The following is a 23,174-nucleotide window of genomic DNA, read 5'->3' on the forward strand; positions in this document are numbered from 1 at the left end:
ATTCACTCTGTTATTTATTTGTTTTTATGTGTCTTGTTTATTTCCTGATGCTTTATGTCATTATGATTTTCTTATTCATGCCTTCAGTTCTTGGCTTCAGTTCATTTCTTTATACGTGATCAAACTTACCACGTCCACCACAGATCCTCCAATGTGCAGGGGGGAGGATGGGGGTATCTGACCCTTCTGAAGTCCATTGTTGCAGAGATTGTTCTCTCTGCATCAGCCCTCCAGAAGTTCCACCATTTTTGTAGCAGGGTTCTCAATATCAATACTCTTCCAACCCTAACCCTAAAACAAGTAAAAGCCATAAAACCTATTTTGTCATCTCTAACCTGTAAAAAAAATGAATGAAAAATAAACAACTTAACTTTTTAAGAAATGACTTATTTGCCATTACTGCTGTTGTTGCAGGATGGGATCAGATTTTCCCCTGTGGTATTGAAAATAAGAAGGAGTATTTTTCAGGTTGTATTTGAGTTTAAATTTTTGTAATGTGACAACCCTAATTTGTGGGTAAAGATACGCCTTGCACATGCGTACAGAGCTATTAAGTCTCATAATAATACACATGATGTGAGCCCAGCTTACCATCAAAGCCCACTCGCATATTTCTCGTCACTGGGATGTTTTTGTGCGACAGATATGGGTTGTTGTGAGATCTGAGGTTCATTTGTTTGTGTAATTTACTGTTATAAATGCAGATCATCAGATGTGAGAAGATGACTCATGTTGGTCTGATCACTGAATGTGTGCCATCACTTCCAGGTTACACAACCAGGCTGAATGGAAACAGTGAAAACCACACAGTATAACACACAGCTGTGTGTGTTACTGTGTTATATTCTGTGTGTGCGATCCACAAATACATCTCATCCCACTTCCACTCCACCTGTTTTTCACGGTCAAAGGACATCCCCTGTAAAATTAAAAATGTCTATAAACAAAGTCTCGGTTGATTTTTTGTTGTTTCTCATCTTTCAGTATTTTTATTTTATTTTATTTTCCTCTTTTTGTCATTGCATCAAATACCAGGATGAAGTCCATGTGTAAACTTACGTGGCCATAAAACATATTCATTCAAGTTTAAATGTTTAGGAAATGTGTTCATATTTCTGCACACACACCCTGTGTATAAAGAGGTCAGAGGTCATACATTCAGAGCAATGAACAGAACTATGAAAAATGCCTCATAGACAGTTTTTAAATGGAATAATGAAAGACAGATAATGAGAGGGGACTAGGTCTAGTATTATCTTTTAACTAGCAGTATGTATAAAGTAATGTGCAAAAGTCTTGAGCCACGCCTCATTTCTTTAGATTTACTTCTGGCTAAAACTTCTCATGCACTTCGTCACTGAATGTCCAACACCGTGAGGTACTACAGTATGAGCGACAGGGGTAAGAATTAGGGTGAGGGTTCATTTCTGCTTTAAAAGATTTTTTAACTTTAAAAAAGCACTTTGTCATCTGTTTGGTCATGAAGTAAGATGAGGAAATGCTTTCATGCTTTTAATTTCTGAGGCAACAGTCACATCCCAAATTCTTTGTCTGCCCAAGAATTATTGCTCTGCTCACATCACTTTAATTCATTTGAGCAAATTTGTAAGTTTAATATCTATTAAAAGGAAAAAAAAGATCCTAATTTGAAGCTCTTTTGCGCACAGACTGTTGGAGCAGCCTAATCAGACCAGAACTCGTTAATCGTATCTTCTGCTACGGTTTTGTCAGTGATGAGAGAAATGAGTCAGAGCTGACTGGTTGCTGCATCTGCACAATAAAAGCCAAATGTGAATATAACATAAAAACAAAAATCAAGTAGAAAGTGTTAAATATTAAAATAAATATTAACCTGGCAAACTTCCCGTTTCACTGAAGAAAAACATAAACAGCCAAAGTAGCTGAACTGCAGTGATTCTGCTCTGTGCCCCGAAGTACATGGACAGACCTGTCCACATGCTTTTTTAAAGCCTGTCATGTCTCGCAGGTTTTGCAAGCAAAATTATGATCTAAATGCACTGTTCTGCCAAACATGAAGAGCTCTATAGATTCTCTACAGGCTCTTCTTGTTGGTGTTTGTCCTTTTATTTTATTTGTTTATCTGTGTTATTTTTCACATAGATGGAATTGTGTTGTAATAATGCCGCAGTTGACAAGCTGAGAAAAAAGCAAGAAAGAGAAAATAGAAAAAGGGGACAGAGAGGACGGAGCACATGCAGAAAACCACAATGGTTCATCAACTGCTGCACCTGTAAAAAAAAGAAGAAGAAACACATAAAAAACAAACAAATATATGTGCAAAAAAACAAAGCATGGCTACATGTTTAAATTTAATGCTGCAGCACACAGCACTAGTTTAGAAAACAATTTCCATTCACCGCTGGCTCAACAATGAAGTGTTTGTTAGATGGTGTTAATAAGCTATTTAACCTCCTAAGGCCTGAACTCTTCTTTGCAGTGCATTTTCATTTCGCCTTGATATTTGTGTTTAGATGGACCTGATATGTTTATAAACAAAGCTTCCTCTTTGAACAGGAAGTTATATTTTGTTACATTTTAGTTTAGTTTATTTTATTGCATAACATCACAGAGTCAACATGGCTTAATAAAGTATAAAAAATATTGAGCAGAATTGAGAATAAGGTGCAGCAAAGCCAAAATGTAATGTCCCCATATGTGGAGGCTAAAGACCAGTGACTGTGATCATGAGGTAACATCAGTTATCACATTTGTTGGCCATTGATTGCATACTATACCATATCGCTTATGGAATGGTGGAATGTTATGTTGTCCAAATATGTTTGGTTATGAAGTTTCAAGAAAGAAACTGAACAGAAACCTTTGCTCACAGAATGACTGTGTGTGTGTCTCAGTTCTGTTTCCTGTGTAAAATACAGGAACCTGTCACCAAATTCACAGAAACAGGTCAGTCTGAAGGCTCTGATCGTGTTTGCACTTCACATAAACTGTTACATTTTCTTTTATAAGGGTTTGGGTTATTGGAGCAGCAGTCAGAAATAATCCTTTATTTATTTTAATTTTCCAAAAGTCAAATATGTGTGATTTTCTAAGTGCCAGCAGGTCAGATATTTTTATCTGATGTGGAAACATTGTTTTAAATAACACAATGCATGACCGTCTTATTCTTGTCTTATTTTGTTTGCAAAACAAAAGCATCAGTAGAGCTGATTTGAAGTCTTGGGCTGTTTTCTGATGCTGATTTTATTTGACAAAAGTTTCACATCTGCAGCTGTTTTTACATCCAAGAACTAAATAAATCTTATTATTAAATTTATATTATTAAAACATAATAATATAATCTGTCTGGTTTATCTCAGTGTAAAAGTTGACACGTTTTTCTACATTGTAAGAGATTAGCTGTCATTCTGCGGAGGTGTTTGTATCTGTGATCTGATTGGCTGCTGCTGCTGGAAAATCTTCTGCCTCACTGTTTCCACAGGATGTGGTCGCCTGATGTGATCGAGCTGCACCAAGACGGCTGCGTCACAGACGAAGGCGGCGGTGGTTTCTGCCTCAAAGCCTGCTGGGACAGGAAGTGTGTTAATGTGTGTGCGGGTGGGCGGGGAAATCGAGGTCAGGCGGTGCTGAAGGTAAGGATGTATAATCAGGTGTGGCCTCAGAATCGGTGTGAGAAAACAGATCAGACGCCTAAACATAAAGTGACTGCAGCCGGTTGCACCGTCGCTGCGTTTGTGCCACAAACACGAGCCAAATATCCGCCTTCAGGTGCGACAGCAGGTGGACACACCGACAGCTGCACCTGGAGACCCCAAAATCATCTGTTCCAAAAAATATTAATGATTAAATAAATCTATGTCATATTACTTTAAGGTTTGTATTTTCTATACTTGACCTGCTTCACCAAGAAGGGTCAGATTTTGTTTCAATATTTATTTAATGAATTGTGACATGAATGGAGAGAATAAACTATAAGAAATGTTGATTTTTGACTGTTGTCAATTTATTTGATTTCTTGTGAGGTAATGCTTATGAATATTTGTGTTTTTCTAATTTATTATCCTCACTATTACAGGATGATTGACTGTTTCTTCCCTCCTTTACATTGATTTTTATTAATGTCTTACTATATATATATATATATATATATATATATATATATATATATATATATATATATATATATATATATATATAATTTGACATCTTATTAAAAATAATAATGTACTTATCATTCTTTTGTGAAACCGTAAATTTGAAATTTCTTGGACACCAACTAATTATATTTTAGCATTAAAAATATAATTTTAATTATGTAAAGAGCTTGAGCATACATACAGAAACACACACACAAAAAAGGTTTGAGCAATTACCAATACTGCTATTTTAGAGCAGCTGTGACACTATAAACTGTATATACACGAGATCGATCCTCAGATGGAGGGTTCACGAGGTTTTCTCTAAGTTGAGCAAGAACAACTCTTAACTCTTCTCTTTCTTATATCCAAACCTCATCAGCAGGTGTCACTTACAGTAATCAAACTGAGTTATTGTTTCATTTATTTTATTTTATTTTCCTTATTAAGCATCTTCCGCCTAACAGCAGCATCACATAGAAAACTGCTCCAATGAAAGCCGACTTTTTCTCAGTTTGATGAAACACAGAATTTGGTGAGCACACAATGAAGGCTGCTGATCAGGATTTGATAATATTTAACATGATATATTTATAATGATGTCAGAATGAGTTGCTATAGTGTTCACAGGTAGAATTATTCACATATTGCAGCCTCTGCTCAGTTTTATTCCTTCAGTTACTTCAGTTCAGTCACAGTAACAGAAACGTTAATAACGTGACTTCATGGCTTCATAGGAGGTCAGTAACATCCTGCAGAGGGAGCGGGGGGGGGGGGGGGGGGGGGGGGGGGGGGTACCTTTTCAACATGTTTTATATTGTGGTCATGTTGCTTTGTAGAAATAGATAAAAATTCAAATTCAGAAAGTAAAGACTGCAATGTTGTGAATGGTACAAAATAGCAGCAGGTGCTGCAGGGTGACTGCAGCGGTGGTTTTGTGTGAAAGAGGCGACTCGGACTTTCAGGCTCTGACGGGCTGAAGTAAATGTTTCCATCATTTCAGAATCAGAATCAGAATCAGAAGGTTTTTATTGCCATATGGGTGAACAGGTTCACAGCATTAGGAAATTGCTGCGGTACTTCGTGCTTACAGAAAAAAAACAAAAAAAAACAAAAAAAAAAACAAAAAAAAAAAACAAAAAAAAACAAAACAAATAAGTATAAAAACTATAAGACAATATACAAGTATACAAATTGCAAATATACAGAGATATTAGAGCTATAACTATAGCACAATATTACAAAATTACAAAATATACAGTGCAGAGACTAATTAAAAGATAAAAGAATGTAAACTATATTCCACTAATATGTACATCAGTGCAATCAGACAGGTGCATAGACATAGGGTCATCAGCGTTTGTGGAGGGTGGTGGTAACAGTCTTAGGGTAATTGTTCATGAGTCCAACAGCAGAGGGGAAGAAACTGTTCTTATGGCGGGAGGTTCTGGTCCGTATGGACCGTAGCCTCCTGCCTGAGGGGAGAGGGTCAAAAAGTCTGTGCCCAGGGTGAGAGTGGTCGGCTGTGATCCGACCTGCACGCCCCAGTGTCCTGGAGGTGTACAGGTCCTGGAGAGATTTCACTGAAGTAAGAGTGAGAAAAGTTTCATTTGTAAACGTCACTTAAATGAAGGTTGAGGATTTCTCTTTCTCTCTTTCTGGAGCTGCTCTGATCGTGCCTCACACTTTATTTTTATGTTTGAAGCTGCACAAATTATTCAAAACAAGAGAGAATATATAAAATATGTCATTAGACAATAAACACATTCATACCCTCATGAAACATTTATATTAAGGTTAAAAATAAAAATAGTTTATTCTGTGTCTAATCTAAAACATTTATATGTAGACAGTTTTTATCAAATAATGTCAGACACTCAGAGAACAGCACATTTACTTCATGGTGCATACTAATATTGTGTCAACAGCATTTTAATGTTGCTGTAGAGCCAACGTTGAGTTTTATTTAAATCATAGCAATTTTTTTATTTTAATAAACTGCCTATGTAATTTTCTTTAATTATAAATGAATATGCCAGATGTAGGTCAGTTACATTACATCACCTATAATTTATTAGTAAATATGTTGAGTTTATTTTTTCCGTAATAATTTGTATGCATGCTTTGATCAGTTCAGGTCTTTGTGCTCAGCTGGACGTTGAAATTTTAACTAATTTGGAAAACGCTGCAAAAAGAAACTCCCAAATGAACATTTCAAAATGGCTGCCAAGTTCTGAGACCTGCTTCAGAAGGACTTTGATGCCCTGCAGTTCATTGGAGATGATCAGAGTTATTGAAATGGTGTGCCCCCCCTTCCCCCGGACAAAGGGGAAGGGGTCATTAAAAAAAAAAGCCACAGAGATGTTTTTATGAGAAAAATGATCTGTGAGAAAGTTTGCTGCTGTTGATGCAGAAACTGTTACACAGCCTGAACTTTGGCTCCTTCAGGTTTGCTAAAGTTCTTTAGGGAATAATATTGGTTTTATTTTGTATAATATATTAGGACTTCCTGTCCTTTAATCTCGTAGGTGTTACCCCCTTTCATTTGTTCCCTTTTTTTTTGTATACATTGCTGCTGGACTCGCTGTGCTCCCATGATGCACCACACACACATTAAAGAGACGTTTGGGGGAATCTGACCTGCTCCATGTTTTCTGTTTCAGTTTGAAGAAACACAACTTCATTTAGTGAAAAGCTCCATGTGAACACAACACACAAGAATAAAGCAGCAAAGGTGTCAGACACACATTCAAAGAATGGGTTCAGTTTAATCAAATCTGTGATGCTGGAGGCTGTTTGTCTGTGTGCAGACCTCATTCACTCTGCACTGCACATGTTTTCTTTCTGTTTGTCCATTCTCATCGCACAACTTTCACTTTCAGTCATTATTCATTTCATTATATTGTTTCTGTATGTGTCCAGTATGACATCACTGTCCGTGTGTGGTTGCCCTTTGTTACAATCTGGAGTCTCTGCAGGCATGTTTATAGTCACCATCATTGTTCCCATTCTGAAGGCTGAGTGTGTTTCTGTGTCAGTGCAGTGTCAGAGATGTGGCTGTAACCACGCGGCCCTGTGGCAGCAAAACATCGTCTGTTTGTTTGTTGGTGGGTTTTATTTGTTGTTTTCTGCAGCTTCACCGCTGACAGGAAGACAGCAGCAGCAGCAGCAGCAGCAGCAGCAGCAGCGTGCAGGAGGTTAAAGAGACAGAGCAGAGGAAGCGAGGCTGCAGCAGTGGGAGGCTCTGAGGTCGGGTCAGAACCTGACAAACATCCGGCAGCAGACACGGAAGAAGGAAAAAACAACCTCAGAATGTTTCCAACACACGTGGTGGAAAAAAAAGTGCAGCTGAAACAGCTTTCAGGAACTTTCAGGAACTTTGTACCACTCAGAAAATAAAAATATGAGCACTTAAAACAATTACAATACAAGCACATTTACAGTGTATGTGTAATGCAGATGTTTATCTGCTGAGTGCTGAGTTAAACTAAAATGTTGCCACAAACACAAACTTTCATTTTGACATTACATCATCAGCAAGACAGCATTTTATAATCACTAAGTTTTATTTCCAGGTCACCTCTGGCTTCAAATCTAAAGTAATAAAACAACTAAATCAGGTTGTTCATGAAGGCAGCAGCTGAGGAAAGAAACAGATATAAAGTGACCTGCAGTCTGCAACCTGCCAGCTGAGCATGCGTGTTATACGTGATCATTAGTGTTGTGCTCAAACACTGAATCTGCTGCAGAGATTTTCTGCCATTCAGACACCAGAGCTTCACTGAGCTCCAACAATGTTCTCTCATGAGATCTGGACACCAGCTGGAGTCGGGCTGGTGTCTGTGCAGACCTGCCACATTCTTCCATCAAACACCAGGACAGAGCGTCACTGTCATCCAGAGCTGGAAAACATCCCAACCTGGAAGCCACAAACCTGGAAAAAAAAAAAAAAAAAAGAAAAGAACCAAAGGTCAGTGGTGAGAGGTGATGACATGCTGTGATATTTATTGTCATCTTGTTTTCATATTTGGATTTTACATGCAGAATCCAGCAACCAATCAGCTCTGACATGTTTCTCTCATCACTGATGGAAGCAGAGCAGGAAGTCTTCATATCGGAGATGAGACCAATAATTATTACTGCTCAGAGAAAGGCTCGAGCTCTTCCGCAAGCTGGAAAACCATCTTTGTGGAGCTGCTTTGTGTGTGATCACACCCTAAAATCAATATGACAACTGGAGGGCAGTGGGCTGTTTGCAGCTTTGGACCAAACTCTGTTTGTTTTTGTTGCTTGTTGCAGATTTTACGAAGAAACTAATGAACAAGAGCAAAAGCAGACAGAGATGTGGGCTGTCACATAATAACCTGTGTGTAACCTGTGATTATATTGAATCATTCATGCAAAAACATCTAATCAGATATTTCTGGCCCGGGGGCCTTATGTTTGACACCACTGCTTTAGGCCCAGTAAATCTGACATGGAGCTTTCCAGAAGATAAACTCATAAAAAAAGATATTCAAAATTCAACCATGACCTCAAAACTAATAGATGTTGTTACTGCAGCACCTGAAGGAGCTTATAGTATCAGCTGATTTAATGAATTATGCGTCTTTATTGTGAATTGCAGGGAACCGGTTTGCTTTGATGGAGCTGGGGGGGATTTTCTGGGTGGAGGCTCTCAGCTCATCTTTTCTCTGCTTAATGTGAGAAAACATTAAAGCGTGAAGACCAACAGCTCAGCATCGATTCAAAGTGAGTTTAAAGATTAGTCATAGTTGGATGATGGCGGCACAGAGAAGTCAACATGGTTTCAGTTTGAGTTTCCTTCCATTATGACTGAAAATTCAGTCATATGAAATGAAACAGTCTTTGTGGAACAAACTCCATAAGGAGGGTGTGCGTGTCAAAAAATACAAATAAAATCAAGTTTTAGATGATTTTCAAACATTAGGTGCTTTTAAAGAACTGCAGGAGAACAGATGATGAATTCTGATTCTTCTTCTCCATAAAGACAACAATTTAAGTGGCACTAGACAGTAAACTGTATACATCATCTGTATTATGGATGTTTTAGTTTATTGCAAAATTGAAACATAGATCTAATATGACATCATTTTCATGATTTTTCCCATAAAATGCACACATTGCATTGAGAGCACCTGAGAGAGCCTGACAGACTGTACACTGCAGCTGCAGCAGCCGTGAGTGTCCTGTAGGTGGCGCGGTGCAGGAGCTCCCTTTGCTTTTGTGATGCAGCACCAGCACCATCATGTGACCCTTTTATAAAATGCAACACAAACCCAGCTCTGACTGGAAATATCTTCCCAGTGATGTAAGGAGGTTGTTCAGCACTAACTAGCTGGTGGATCTATGAAACATTTAGCAGCTTTATCTCACAGTGAGGATGAAATATTAGATGCTGGGGTTTTATCTTCATGTTCATGTGAAAGTTCTTTCTTTCAATGATTTTCCCAGTTTTATTCCCATGTGTTGTTTTGTTTTGTGGAAAAAATGTATGTCCTGTTACTGAAAGACTGAAACACTGACTTTTTTCTCCATATGATCCATTTCAATGTACATCAAATGGTTTTGACCTATGACATGAATTCAATGAAATTCAATTAATGTTTATTTACTATATATAGTTCTGACTCACAACAGCGTAAGAGATTTTAAACTGTAAGGTAAAAGCACTACAGTATTCTGGAGAAACTGAAACATTCAGATGGGTCCCTGTGAACAAGCACACGGTGACAGTAGGAAGGAAAAACTTCCTTTTAATAAGAAGAGAGCGGCAGCCTTAGGGAAAAGGAAAAGAAAAAAGATTTAAAAACAAGAAGAGCATAGGGAGACATACTGTAGGGAGGAATCAAGGTGACTGATCAGTCAAAGTCCAGACCTCAACCTGACTGAATGCTGTGGTGACCTCAGTGTTTCATTCTGTAAGTGTCTGTTGAGCTGCTCACAGATGGTGTGACACCTCAAGAATTATTCCAGAGTTGAAATATACACAAGAGAATAAAAAGTGCAGAAGCTCTTCTCCTTTCAGGCTTGTGTGTCAGGTACTTCTTCATCCACTGCAACATCAGCTGATGGCACAGGCAACATAATACTTTTGATTTAGTACATCAGAATGAAAAATGTTATAAATTTTACACATAAAACTTCTTAGCCCTTTTCAAATTAAAATTGTTACATATTATCTAAAGCTTCCACTGAAGAGATTTCTTTCTTGAGGTTCTCAGATGACTCAAAGAAGCTGCAATGCTTTAGAAGCAGCTGAGCCCTGTGCTGGGACGCCCTGGACTAAACTGCAGCAGTCATATAGACTCACTTGGACTTTTATTAGTGCACAGTGAGTCATTCACTTCCATTTTAAGCTTATTATTTAGGGCTCACATAAACAATTCAGATTCACTTTGCTGTCACTCAGAAACCACATCAATGATGCAGTGCAGAGAAAAATCATATTCTATCACAGGGCTCTTCAACTCCAGGCCTCGAGAGCCGGTGTCCTGCAGGTTTTAGATGTGTCTCTGCTTCAACACACCTGAGTCAAATATAGAAGTCATTAGCAGGACTCTGGAGAACTTGACTGCAAGGTCATTCAGCCTGAGGGCAGGACAGCTCCTTGGTTCTCTCAACATTCAGGATCAAGTTGTTGCTGCACCAGTCCACAAAAAGTTTCACCTCTTCCCTGTAGTGTTGCTCCTCACCATCCTGGATGAGACCCACCCCTGTCATACTTTATGATGTCACTTGTGCTGCACTTTTCACAACAGTCAGGGGTCATCAAGGTGTAGAGTAGGAGGCTGAGAACACATCCCTGCAGAGCACCTGTTCTGACCTGTTGGTTCCTCCCAGAACAAACTGAAGCCTGTCTGAGAAGAAGTCCAGAATCCAGTTCCTCAGGGAAGCAGTCAGTCCTAGTGAGCCCAGTTTGTTGGAAAGATGTTGTGGGATTAAAATATTGAAGGCTGAAATAAAATCTGCAAACAGTATCCGGGTCAGTGTATTGCAAATTGAAGTGGGTCAAGTGAAGGGGGTCAGAAGGAGGTGATATGGTCCTCGATCAGCCTTTTGAAGCACTTCTTTATTATTGAAGTAAGTGCAGCAGGACGAGAGTCATTCAGGGTGAGGACTGTGGATTTCTTTCGAACAGGGTTGATGGCTGAGGCTGTGTAGCAGGATGGAACCACAGCTTGATGCAGAGAGATGTTAAATATGCCTGTCAGGACATGCACCACAGCCTGGTATCTGGTCATATTTCCCTGGGTTTATTCTCTTCAGGATGTTGCTGACATCTGCTGGGTCCAGACACAGCACCTGCTCCTCGTGGTGCCGGGTGGTCTGCTCTGCAGGTGTGTTGTTGAGCACCTCAAACCATCCAAAGTAATTGTTTAATTGATTCAAGAACTCAGTATTGATATCACAGGACTGAGGAAAGGTTTTGTAGTCTGTGACAGTTTTCATCCCCTGCCACAGTCTCCTGGTGTCTCTGTGGTCCTGAAAATTGGTTTGTACTTTTTGTCCATGGTCCTTTTTACCCAATCGGATCACTTTGGTCAGCCTGGCATGTGAGCAGCTGTATTTCCTGATCGAAAGGCAGGGCTTGCACCTGAGAAGTCATCCACAATTTCTCGTTCACCCTGGTTGTGATACTTTTTGTGGTCTGGATATCCTTTATACATTTATAAATTTAGGCCGATACAGTCTCAGCATATTCAATTCAATTCAGTTTTTTTATATAGCGCCAAATCACAACAAACAGTTCCCTCAAGGCACTTTGTATAGTGGGTAAACACTCTACAATAAGAAATTAGAAAATAAGAAAACCCAACAGTCAAAACGACCCCCTATGAGCAGCACTTGGTGACAGTGGGAAGGAAAAACTCCCTTTTAACAGGAAGAAACCTCCAGCAGAACCAGGCTCAGGGAGGGGGGGGTCATGACCGGTTGGGCTGAGGAGAGAGAGACAGGACAAAAGACATGCTGTGGAAGAGAGCCACAGATTAATAATTAATGATTAAATGCAGAGTGGAGTATAAACAAAGTAAATAAGGTGAATAAAAAGAAACAGTGCATTATGGGAACCCCCAGCAGCCTAGGCCTATAGCAACATAACTAAGGGGTGGTTAAAGGTTACCTGATCCAGCCCTAACTATAAGTTTTATCAAAAAGGAAATTCAATTCTAATCTTAAAAATAGAGAGGGTGTCTGTCTCCCGAATCCAAGCTGGAAGCTGGTTCCACAGAAGAGGGGCCTGAAAGCTGAAGGCTCTGCCTCCCATTCTACTCTTAAGTATCCTAGGAACCACAAGTAAGCCAGCAGTCTGAGAGCGAAGTGCTCTGTTGGGGTGATAAGATGGAGGCTGATTATTCAAGACCTTGTATGTGAGGAGAAGGATTTTAAATTCTATTGTATTCTATGGTAGAAATCTGCTCTCTCTTTCTAGTCCCTGTCAGTACTCTAGCTGCAGCATTTTGGATCAGCTGAAGGCTTTTCAGGGAGCTTTTAGGACAGCCTGATAATAATGAATTACAATAGTCCAGCCTAGAAGTAATAAATGCATGAATTAGCTTTTCAGCATCACTCTGAGAAAGGATGTTTCTAATTTTAGAAATATTGCGCAAATGCAAAAAAGCGGTCCTACATATTTGTTTAATATGTGCATTGAAGGACATATCCTGGTCAAAAATGACTCCAAGATTTCTCACAGTGTTACTGGAGGCCAAAGTAATGCCATCCAGAGTAAGTATCTGGTTAGACACCATGTTTCTAAGATTTGTGGGGCCGAGAACAAGAATTTCAGTTTTATCTGAATTTAGAAGCAGGAAATTAGAGGTCATCCAGGCCTTAATGTCTTTAAGACATTCCTGCAGTTTAATTAATTGATGTGTGTCATCTGGCTTCATTGATAGGTAAAGCTGAGTATCATCTGCATAACAATGAAAATTGATGCAATGCTTTCTAATAATACTGCCTAAGGGAAGCATGTATAATGTAAATAAAATTGGTCCTAGCACAGAACCCTGTGGAACTCCATAATTAACCTTAGTGTGTGAAGAAGACTCCCCATTTACATGAACAAATTGGAGTCTATGAGATAAATATGATTCAAACCACTGCAGTGCAGTACCTTTAATACCTATAGCAAGCTCTAATCTCTGTAATAAAATGTTATGGTCAACAGTATCAAAAGCTGCACTGAGGTCCAACAGGACAAGCACAGAGATGAGTCCACTGTCAGAGGCTGTAAGAAGATCATTTGTAACCTTCACTAATGCTGTTTCTGTACTGTGATGAATTCTGAAACCTGACTGAAACTCTTCAAATAAACCGTTCCTCTGCAGATGATCAGTTAGCTGTTTTACAACTACTCTTTCAAGAGTCTTTGAGAGAAAAGGAAGGTTGGAGATTGGCCTATAATTAGCTAAGACAGCTGGGTCAAGTGATGGCTTTTTAAGTAGAGGTTTAATTACAGCCACCTTGAAGGTCGGTGGTACATAGCCAACAATGTAAATATTATAATTTATAAAAGTGTGTATAGTGTATAGTATATAGAGTATAGTGTATAGTGTGAATTACTTTTTTTATTTTTATTCTTCTTATTTATATGTGTGTGTATATATGGTTGCAGGTACAAAATACATTTCACTGTGCATTGTACTGTGTATAACTGTGCATGTGACAAATAAACACTATCTTAATCTTAATCTTAATTTTAATAAAGACTGATTGATCATTTTTAAGATACAAGCATCAATAATTGGAAAGACTTCGTTGAACAGTCTAGTAGGAATGGGATCTAATAAACATGTTGCTGGTTTGGAGGAAGTAACTATTGAAGTTAACTCTGAAAGATCAACTGGAGCGAAAGAGTCTAAACAAATACCAGCAGTGCTGAAAGCAGCCGAACATGAAGAATAATCTTTGATATTCCTCTGTGTTGATTTCCTGGTCCTTGTTGGGAGCCTCTCGTCACACTCTCACCAGCTGTGAAAAGGGTCTGGTGAGCAAAGGTCTGTATGCCAGTCAGCCTCACAGAGATGTGGTCTGATGAGCTTAAGTGGGGGCGCGGGGGCTGCTTTAAATGCTGCTGATGTATGTATGATCCAGTATGTTGTCTCCCCTGGATGCAAAGTCCATATATTGATAAAAAATAAATAAATAAATTCTCATACATGCCTGGTTATATTCCTCAATAACAATGAATACTGCCCCAGGGTGTGTATTTTGCAGACCGCTGATGTAGTGATATCCAGGGCCACATTGGCGTCAGCTTCAGGAGGAATGTAAACAGTAATGATGAATATGACTGAGAATGCCCGAGGAAGCTAGAAGGGCCGACATTTGACTGACAGAAGCTCAACGTCTGGTGAGGAGTGAGAAAAGTTGAGTCTGTACTTCATCTATTGTTGATGTGAATGCATACACCTCGTCCCCGTGTTTAACCGCTGAGAGTGCTGCTCCCATCAGCCTGGTGTGCTGTTAGTCCCAACATCAGAATAGGGAACAGTGTGATCTCTTTAAGCTTGACTGTGCACGATTGATCTTAAATAGATTTTTTTTTTTTTTAAGCATTACACCGTAGAGTTTTGTCATAATGGAGGAAAAAAGTAAACTAAAGTAATCAGTTTTGCAGATGATGGGAGAGGTCAGAGGTCAGGCTGATTATAGCTGACAGGCTGCAGTAATTAAAAACTGTTTGCAGCTGTACTGAGCAGAACAACAGCCAAAGAACTGCTTCAGGTTTCACTACTGTTAGTCAAAGAGAGAAAGCAGTGGACACACACTCAGCTGCACTTTGTTTCTGCTGAGGCTGCAGATGCATCAGGTCAATCAGAACAGTACGAGTACAAATTCAACAGTACAAATTCATGGAGGCAGCCTGCCTCATGTCAAGGCTGCTGTTACCAATTCCAGAATGCATGGTCTGAATTCCAAAGCCAGTCTTGGCACGGCGCTAATCTTATAGGAAGGTTTCCAACATTTAATCACGAAATAAAGTGTTTACTGACTTTGTAATGACACATGAATGATCCAGCACAGTGTCTTCACATGTTAGCCCTCCTCCACATTAAAGTATGAACTCATCATTCTGATCCACACTGTGTACCTGAGTTAGTGGACATACAGCTATCAACTTGGATCATTGATGCATATCTGCTTTCTGTACCATCAAATTCTCCTGTCAGTCGGGGTCATGACTCAAACATGCCCAGTAGGTGGAGAACTGGAAGCTCCTTGTGAGTTTTTTGATGTGGCACTAGCACCACCTTGTGGCATTTATTTGAAACTACACACTGTAACTATAGTAATCAGATCTCACTGTGTCAAGAGAACTGCTGGATACAACCATATGGATGTGACTGTTCAGTACAATTGCAGTAGTATTTGGGATTTTGTATTATTTGCTTCACTTTATTTTACTCAGTGAACTTTCTCTGTCTTGTGTTTTGTGTGTATCATAAATTGCTGGTGCTCATGCGGTTTCACTCTGTCAGCAGTGACTCGGTCACTCTGGTTGATGTTTAAAATCTAAAAGGAACAGAAATAGTTTGTTGTTGCGTTTTGTTTTGTTGTGCTTTGTTCCTGTCATGGAAACCTCATTAATTTAATAAATACTTACAGCTGTTGAAAGTTATCCTTGTGATCCCGAAGGAATTTAGGGCATCCAGCAACTTAAGATACACAATACAAATAATGGAGGAGGCTGTATAAATTATACAAACTATACTAACAATATACAAAAAATACTAACAATACAAACCATTCTACATACAAACTATACTAAGCTGTATGAGGGCTTAATGCACTGAAAACAAAACAAAGAATACAGGGATATAAATGAGTCCAGTACTGCAGAGATGGATGTCCACCAATGCAAGTGCACTAAGATACAGTAATATACAGAAATATAGTAATAAAGTATCTGATTTGCAGAGTGTCAAATATCAGCATATGTAATTATAACATGTTTGTAGAGTTGCAGTTCTGTGAGAGCCACATATCGCAGAATCTTCCTCCATCTTACCCCGTGAGGCAGCTGCCACAGCTCCATGCCAGACTGTCCCGATCCTCTTGGTGACATCAGTGTTTGAAATCTGTTTTTGTGAAGAGCAGTTGCTTACCTTGTGTCTCATTACTTCCTGCTGTACCAACTTGGAAACAATTCAATTCTATTCTATTCTATTCTATTTATATAGCACCAAATCACAACAAACAGTGCTTTATATTGTAAGGTAAAGATAATGACAGAGAAAACGACCCTCTATGAGCAGCACTTGGCAACAGTGGGAAGGAAAAACTCTCTTTTAACAGGAAGAAACCTCCAGCAGAACCAGGCTCGGGGGGGGCAGTCATCTGCTGAGACTGGTTGGTGCTGAGGGGAGAGAGACAGAGATTAATAATAACTAATGATTAAATGCAGAGTGGGGTATAAAACAGACTATAAAAAGGAGAATGAAAAGAAAGGGCGCATTATGGGAACCCCCGCAGGCTCTGCCTCCCATTCTACTCTTAAGTATCCTAGGAACCACAAGTAAGCCAGCAGTCTGAGAGTGAAGTGCTCTGTTGGGGTGATATGGTACTATGAGGTCTTTGAGATAAGATGGGTCCTGATTATTCAAGACCTTGTAGGTGAGGAGAAGGATTTTAAATTCTATTCTAGATTTAACAGGGAGCCAATGAAGAGAAGCCAATATGGGAGAAATCTGCTCTCTCTTTCTAGTCCCTGTCAGTACTCTAGCTGCAGCATTTTGGATCAGCTGAAGGCTTTTCAGGGAGCTTTTAGGACAGCCTGATAATAATGAATTACAATAATCCAGCCTAAAAACAATAAATGTATGAATTAGCTTTTCAGCATCACTCTGAGCATCATTGTCAGATTTATTCTCAGGTTAAAGGGCCCTCTTTATATACTTGTCGTAATATTCACTGCTTTGCACTCATCTATAAGACCCTTTTTGGTTATGCACCTTTATACTGTACCTATGTCAGTTACTACAACAGGGGTTCTGTTACAATTAACAACACTTGTTCTTCACAATATTTATTGTTAAAGGCTCCAAGGATTAGTCTTGTTTTGGCTCGAGTGCGTTTGCTTTTGCTGCTCCGAATGAATGAATGTGTTTCAGATGATTATCATTTGTTGTGTCCTGTGTTGTTATTGTTCTGTATTGGTTGTTTGATTCTCTCTATTCCCTCCCACGCAAAAGGCTTTTCCTTTTGCCAGGCCACAGTTGTAAATAAGAAATTGTTCCTAATCTCTTTGCCTGGTTAAATAAAACTTTAAATTAAATTACATTAAAAATTATCTGAATTTACAAGCAGGAAATTAGAGGTCATCCAGGCCTTAATGTCTTTAAGACATTCCTGCAGTTTAACTAATGTGTCATCTGGCTTCATGGATAGATCAAGCTGCGTATCATCTGCATAACACTGAAAATGTATGCAATGCTTTCTAATAATACTGCCTATTATAGTATAGTATGTATAGTATAAACCTCATCTGGATACTGTTTGTCTGGGAACCCACTGACCTGCAGGCTGGTGATGGCTCCTTTTTGCAGCACCTCAGCAAACACAGGAATCATTTGCCTGCACCCTGCTTGCCTGCCTGCTCTCCACCTATCCACTCAGGAAGCTCCGCCTCCCTGCCAATTCAAGTAAGACAAAGTTGAATTCATAAAAACAGGAGTTGCAATTTCCACCTGCTGGATTCTTTTCTAATTACCTTCTTCCCTGGCAGAACACCTTTGACCCCTGCCAAGATGAACCTGCTCACTATTCTCCCCCCATTCACTCCCTACCCATCCCTACATAGAGTTCACTTAACGGAGCACTGACATCTGAGTCTGCTTCTTGGCTTGCGTCAGTACCTCATGACATGTTCATGGAGTTCAACAATCTAAAACCTTGAGTGCGGACGCTGCAGTGCTGTGAGAACCACACAGATTTTATGTGCGTTAATTGTTCCTTTAGATGTGTAATATGTTGTTGTTGGTGTGTTACAAAATGTCATTGTCCCTGAGAACTAAAAATGATTCAAAGTGTGATTGAATAGTTATGTTCTCATGAATCAATAATAAATATGACTCTGTACTTTCCTACGAGTAAATACATGCATTTTACTTTCTTTTCATGATGGAAATGGGAAATAAACTCCCTGCTGTCTCCATCTGTGAGCAGAGCTGTATCTCTATCATTCTGTCTGAGCCACTGCACAATTAGCAGTTATTTTACTGTGGCAGCTGCTCCTATATTGGCAGCCCTGCTGCTACCAAAAACTGATGGAAATGTTCTAAATTTTGTGGAGTTTTTTTTTTTTCTCGTGTTTCATACCAACAACCTTCTATGCTATCCTTACAAACTCTGTGAACTCAGCGACAGCATTCAGTTTCAGTTCTCAGTGAAGCAGTAAAATAAAGTTCTGGACCAAATGTCTGAACTTGTAGGTTGTGCAAAAGCATCTCTTAGAATTTCACTGGATGCAGAATTTTCTTGATGATGCAAAGCTGGTAAAATCCACTTGATGGCGCTGTTGTCTAGGAGAAAGGACGAGCTGAGGCCCATAACTCTTCATTAAGCACTTGTCAGGTTTTTGTACAGGGAATGAGGGTTTCCAGTCACTGTGGGCTTCACGGCGCAGTAGTACACAGCAGAATCTGCCACTGCCGCAGTGGAGATGCTCATATGGATCTGTTTTTCCTCCACTTTGACCTTCAGTCCAGAAACTGGATTATTTACTACCACTCCCAATGCTGAGTGTGAGATGAGAAACTCAGGTGGTTTTCCCGGATATTGTCGATACCAGAAGAAATAATCGGTAGCTAAAAGTTTTGGGTACTTGTAGGACAGAGAAACAGTGTTGCCTTCCAAAGTGGACTCATTGTGCTCATCGTTGACTGGACTGAGGTCTTCACAGCGCACATCTATAGGAAAAAACACGAGAAAGATGAATATTTAACTTACTGTGCGTGTATTATTTTCTTTATTTCTTCTATTTAACTCTGAAGCAAAGAAGTTATAATTAATTCAGCAGATATAATTGAACTGAAGTGGAAAAGATTCATTGTAAATTTGACTTACCAGTGAACACACAGAAGAGCAGCGCTGGCACCAAGAGCCTCATGTTGCAGCGGTAAGCCTCAAATCAGAATTAGTAAAGTGGGCATTGTTGCTCATGGTAACACTCAGGCTTCGCTCATCCGTACAGGAAGCCCTCCCTCCTTATGATGTCACTGTGACATCACAGGTCATACCATAGATATGAAAGGACTGTCATCTCCCACCACTCGTTTTACTTGTTTCTTATGCTGGTAGGACTTTTGTCATTTACACTGATAAGAATCGTACAGTTTAACATCACACTTTGTGCTCTGAGCAGGTTTCATCTGAGATAAAATGAAACCAAAGAAAGCAAGAACAAAAATGTAGGTCAGCTTGTGTTTGGGTTCGGTGTTTCCTGTCACTGTGAGCCGAAGTCAACCAGCTGAAGAAACAGAGCAGGGGGTTCAGTTTGAAGCCCCAGTACTTCTAGTACTCTGAAACTGTACTTTTTAGGAATTTTTTTACATATATTCACCACATTATACACAGCCAAGTCTAACAGTCTCTCCCTCTGTTTGCTGGATTACTCAAAGGGGACGTGTTTCTTGTCTGCAGTGAGAAGGATTCTTTGCAGTGGCAACAGCAGCACTTTCTGATCAGGTCAGGATGGAATTACTGGTGATGTTTCTGACAGATTAATAATATATTTGGTCAAGACAAAGCAAACAACCTGGATGTGGGTGTCGCAGTGGTGGCTCCCATCCAAAAGGCAGAGCTCAGGGGCAGCTGCGAGTACACTGGTAACCAGAGGTGGGAAGTAACGAAGTACAAATACTTCGTTACTGTACTTAAGTAGATTTTTCAGGTATCTGTACTTTACTTAAGTATTTATTTTTCTGACTACTTTTTACTTTTACTCCCTACATTTTTACGCAAGTATCTGTACTTTCTACTTCTTACATTTTCAAACAGACTCGTTACTTTTTAACGACAGAGAGAAGTTTGCATTTCCGGTCAGTGCGCCTTCAAACATAAAACGATCTGAGCCTAAACGGAGGAATAATAACACATAAGAGACAATCGTACTGCGTATCCTCCATCATCGGGGCTTATCTCGTACAAAGGGATTAAATACACAAACCCATATAATTAATGTATCATTTATAGCGCTATAATCGAGTCCGTAAGTTGTGCTCACGGCACATAAACAGCTTAGCTAGCGCTACTGAAGAGGAGCGAGCATGAAGGGAGTAACGTGTGGCAGGTAAATGCAACATTTCTAAATGCTCAACAACTATCAGCAAACACACAAAGTGTGTGCAGTTTGTCACACAGTGTGTCTGCTAGCTAAAAGAAGAGCTGCTGTATTTCAGGGAGAGCAAAGAGAGAGAAGTTCACTCAGAGATGGAGGAAGAGGACAGGAGAAGAAGAAGAGAGGTTAGAGTTAAAGGTAAGGACTGGAAAATAAACTGAAGTATGCTGACTTTGTGTTATTCAAAGATTCTATGAAAATGCTGCAGTTTAGTGTGTAATAAATAGGTTAGTTTGTTGTACTGTATTTACAGTAAAGCTCTGTGTTTGACTGGAGCACAGTGTTTGTGTTCATGGTCAGAGTTACAGGTTACATCAGTGCAGCAGAGATGAGTTTGAATCAAAGCTGCTGATGCTGAGATTCATTCACTGAATCCAACATTTCTACAGCCTGTATGCTGTCAGTGTAGGGGATGGAGATCAGCTCAGATAGCTGTGAAATACTGGGTTACATCTTTGTGAGTTCAGTTCATCCACACAGAGCAGTAAACCTCAGAGCAGCAGCAGCAGGTCAGCTGATCACAGCCTGCACACCAACATCATATACTGCAGCTACAATACAAAGCTGTGATTCTTCTCCCCATGCAGAGCCACTACAGCTGATCTTAGGGTTCCTCCACCTTCTGAATCCCACTGTAACCCCTGAGTATCCTCATGTTTGTGTTTAGGTGGAGGCACAGTCACCCTCTACTATGGAGGACACAGAGAACAGAGCTGTGTTTATATTCACTTTCACAGTTTGTGATTCAAGCTGAGTACATTCATTAGAATTAAAATTTAGATTGGAATAACATTTGTACTCTCATGTACTATTTTATATTATTACAATAATATATAATGAGGTTCGGTTTGTTTTACACAAAAATAGCAGGCAGAAACATCCTCCAAAGAACTACTTTTACTTTCTTACTTTGAGTACATTTCAGAGCCTGTACTTTTTTACTTTTACTTAAGTAGAGAAGTTGAACCAGTACTTCGACTTTTACTAAAGTATTTTTTTAACATAATTACTTGTACTTCTATTTAAGTACAGAATGTCAGTACTTTTGCCACCTCTGCTGGTAACAGAATAATGTGAAAAAGCTACTGATTTTTAAAACCCTAATATAAAAGCACCCTGACAGATTACCATCCTGAGAACTGCAGTTTGGTCTGACCAGCTACAACCCAACCTACAAAGACCTGGAAACATGAGCAGCAGCATCATCACACTGGTCTTAGAAGTGTTTTGTTCACAGACGTTTGCAGTTATGGAAGATTTATAAACAATTATTTGATGTTTATCAATTCAGGATAAAAAAAATAAATAAATAAATGTTTTTAAAAAGTTTGGGTACCCCTGCCTTTCTTTCTCAGCTTCACAGATCTCTAATTTCATTGTGGTTAATACAGGATATCTAGAATTTATCACAAAACACAGTTACAATCAGTGACTCCCTGCAGTGGATTTGTTGTTTTCTGTTGTCTTTGCACAGCTGAAGCTTCTGTATTTTCAGAGGAACTGACTCATGAAAACCCTGGGCTTTATCTGGTGTTTCAGAGATTAATTTTGCATCATACTTTGGGTAATGTTTTAATTCCTGTTTGTATAAATAAATAAATATGAAGAGCAGTTGAAGTATATGTACACTGAAGTGTAACTGTGTCTCCGTTTGCTGTCTTGCATCTGAAACCCCAAGTAAATCCTGTCCTGTTATCAGACTGCTGGAAGCTACATCTAATGTTGTTGCAACAGATCCCTCCATTATGGCCATTTTTTTTCTCAAGCTTCCATAGTTCTACCATTCAACAGAAGAAAAATAAACTCCCTCTAGTGGATGTTGTGGAGTATTCTGTTGTCTTTGCTCCAAAGGTTTTTGTACAGAGTTTTGCTGTTTCCTGTCACTGTGGGCTGCAGAGCACAGTAGTACACAGCAGAGTCAGACAGCTGAAGCTTCTGGATCTTCAGAGGAACTGATTTATCTTTCTTGTTGACTTTGGCATCAATTCGCTCCTCTGCTTCAGAATCATCTTGTGTTATGAAGAATCGTTGAAGCAAAAGCTGCGGCAAACCGTTCATTTTTTGTTTGTACCAAAACAAAACAGGTCCTGCATCAGTGGTTTCAAAAGTACATCCAAGTGTAACTGTGTCTCCTTCAGCAGCAGTCACATCTCCTGCTGGCTGCATCACTTTGTCTTCTCCTTTACACTCTGAGGAAGAACAGAACATGCAGAGGAAGAAATGAATCAATAAAGATGATTGATTAAAGGAGAACAATCAGCAGCTTTAAAGAGTTCTATTACATGTAGAATAGACGTCATTTTCACTGATCATTGTCACTTTGAAGCAGATCAGCTGTTTTTACAAGCTAACAAATGGCAGCAGAAATGATCTGCTCTGATTTTCTCTGTAATGAACATTCAAAGCTCTTCATGTGTAGCTCAGTAATGTGTTCAGCTGTTTGCAGAGGAAACATGTTGATGTTTGTATCTTACCAAAGAAAAGAGCAGCAAGAATAATCCACAGCCAATGTTCCATCTGTACAACAAGGTTGAAATCAGCAGGAGAAACTAGCTGATGTTCAACATTCAGTCTGAGAATTGTTCTCTTCACAGCAGCACTTATTATTGACACAATGGTTGAACACAGTGCAGAAGGAGAGCACCGCCTACTTGATGATGTTGCCCTCTGGTGGAGTTCAGCAGTGTGGGAAA

The 23,174-nt window shown here is 39.4% G+C and overlaps 1 gene segment (V, D, J or C); it reads right to left on the minus strand.

The window, feature by feature from the left end:
• Nucleotides 1-18,701: 18,701 nt before the first annotated feature.
• On the minus strand, nt 18,702-19,251 carry LOC115795522 (T cell receptor alpha variable 4-like). The segment is given in 2 exon segments: nt 18,702-19,051; nt 19,209-19,251. Coding segments are annotated over 2 exon segments (393 nt in total).
• Nucleotides 19,252-23,174: the final 3,923 nt, after the last annotated feature.

This window comes from Archocentrus centrarchus, chromosome 17 (assembly GCF_007364275.1).
Source record: "Archocentrus centrarchus isolate MPI-CPG fArcCen1 chromosome 17, fArcCen1, whole genome shotgun sequence".
Lineage (NCBI taxonomy): Eukaryota > Metazoa > Chordata > Actinopteri > Cichliformes > Cichlidae > Archocentrus > Archocentrus centrarchus.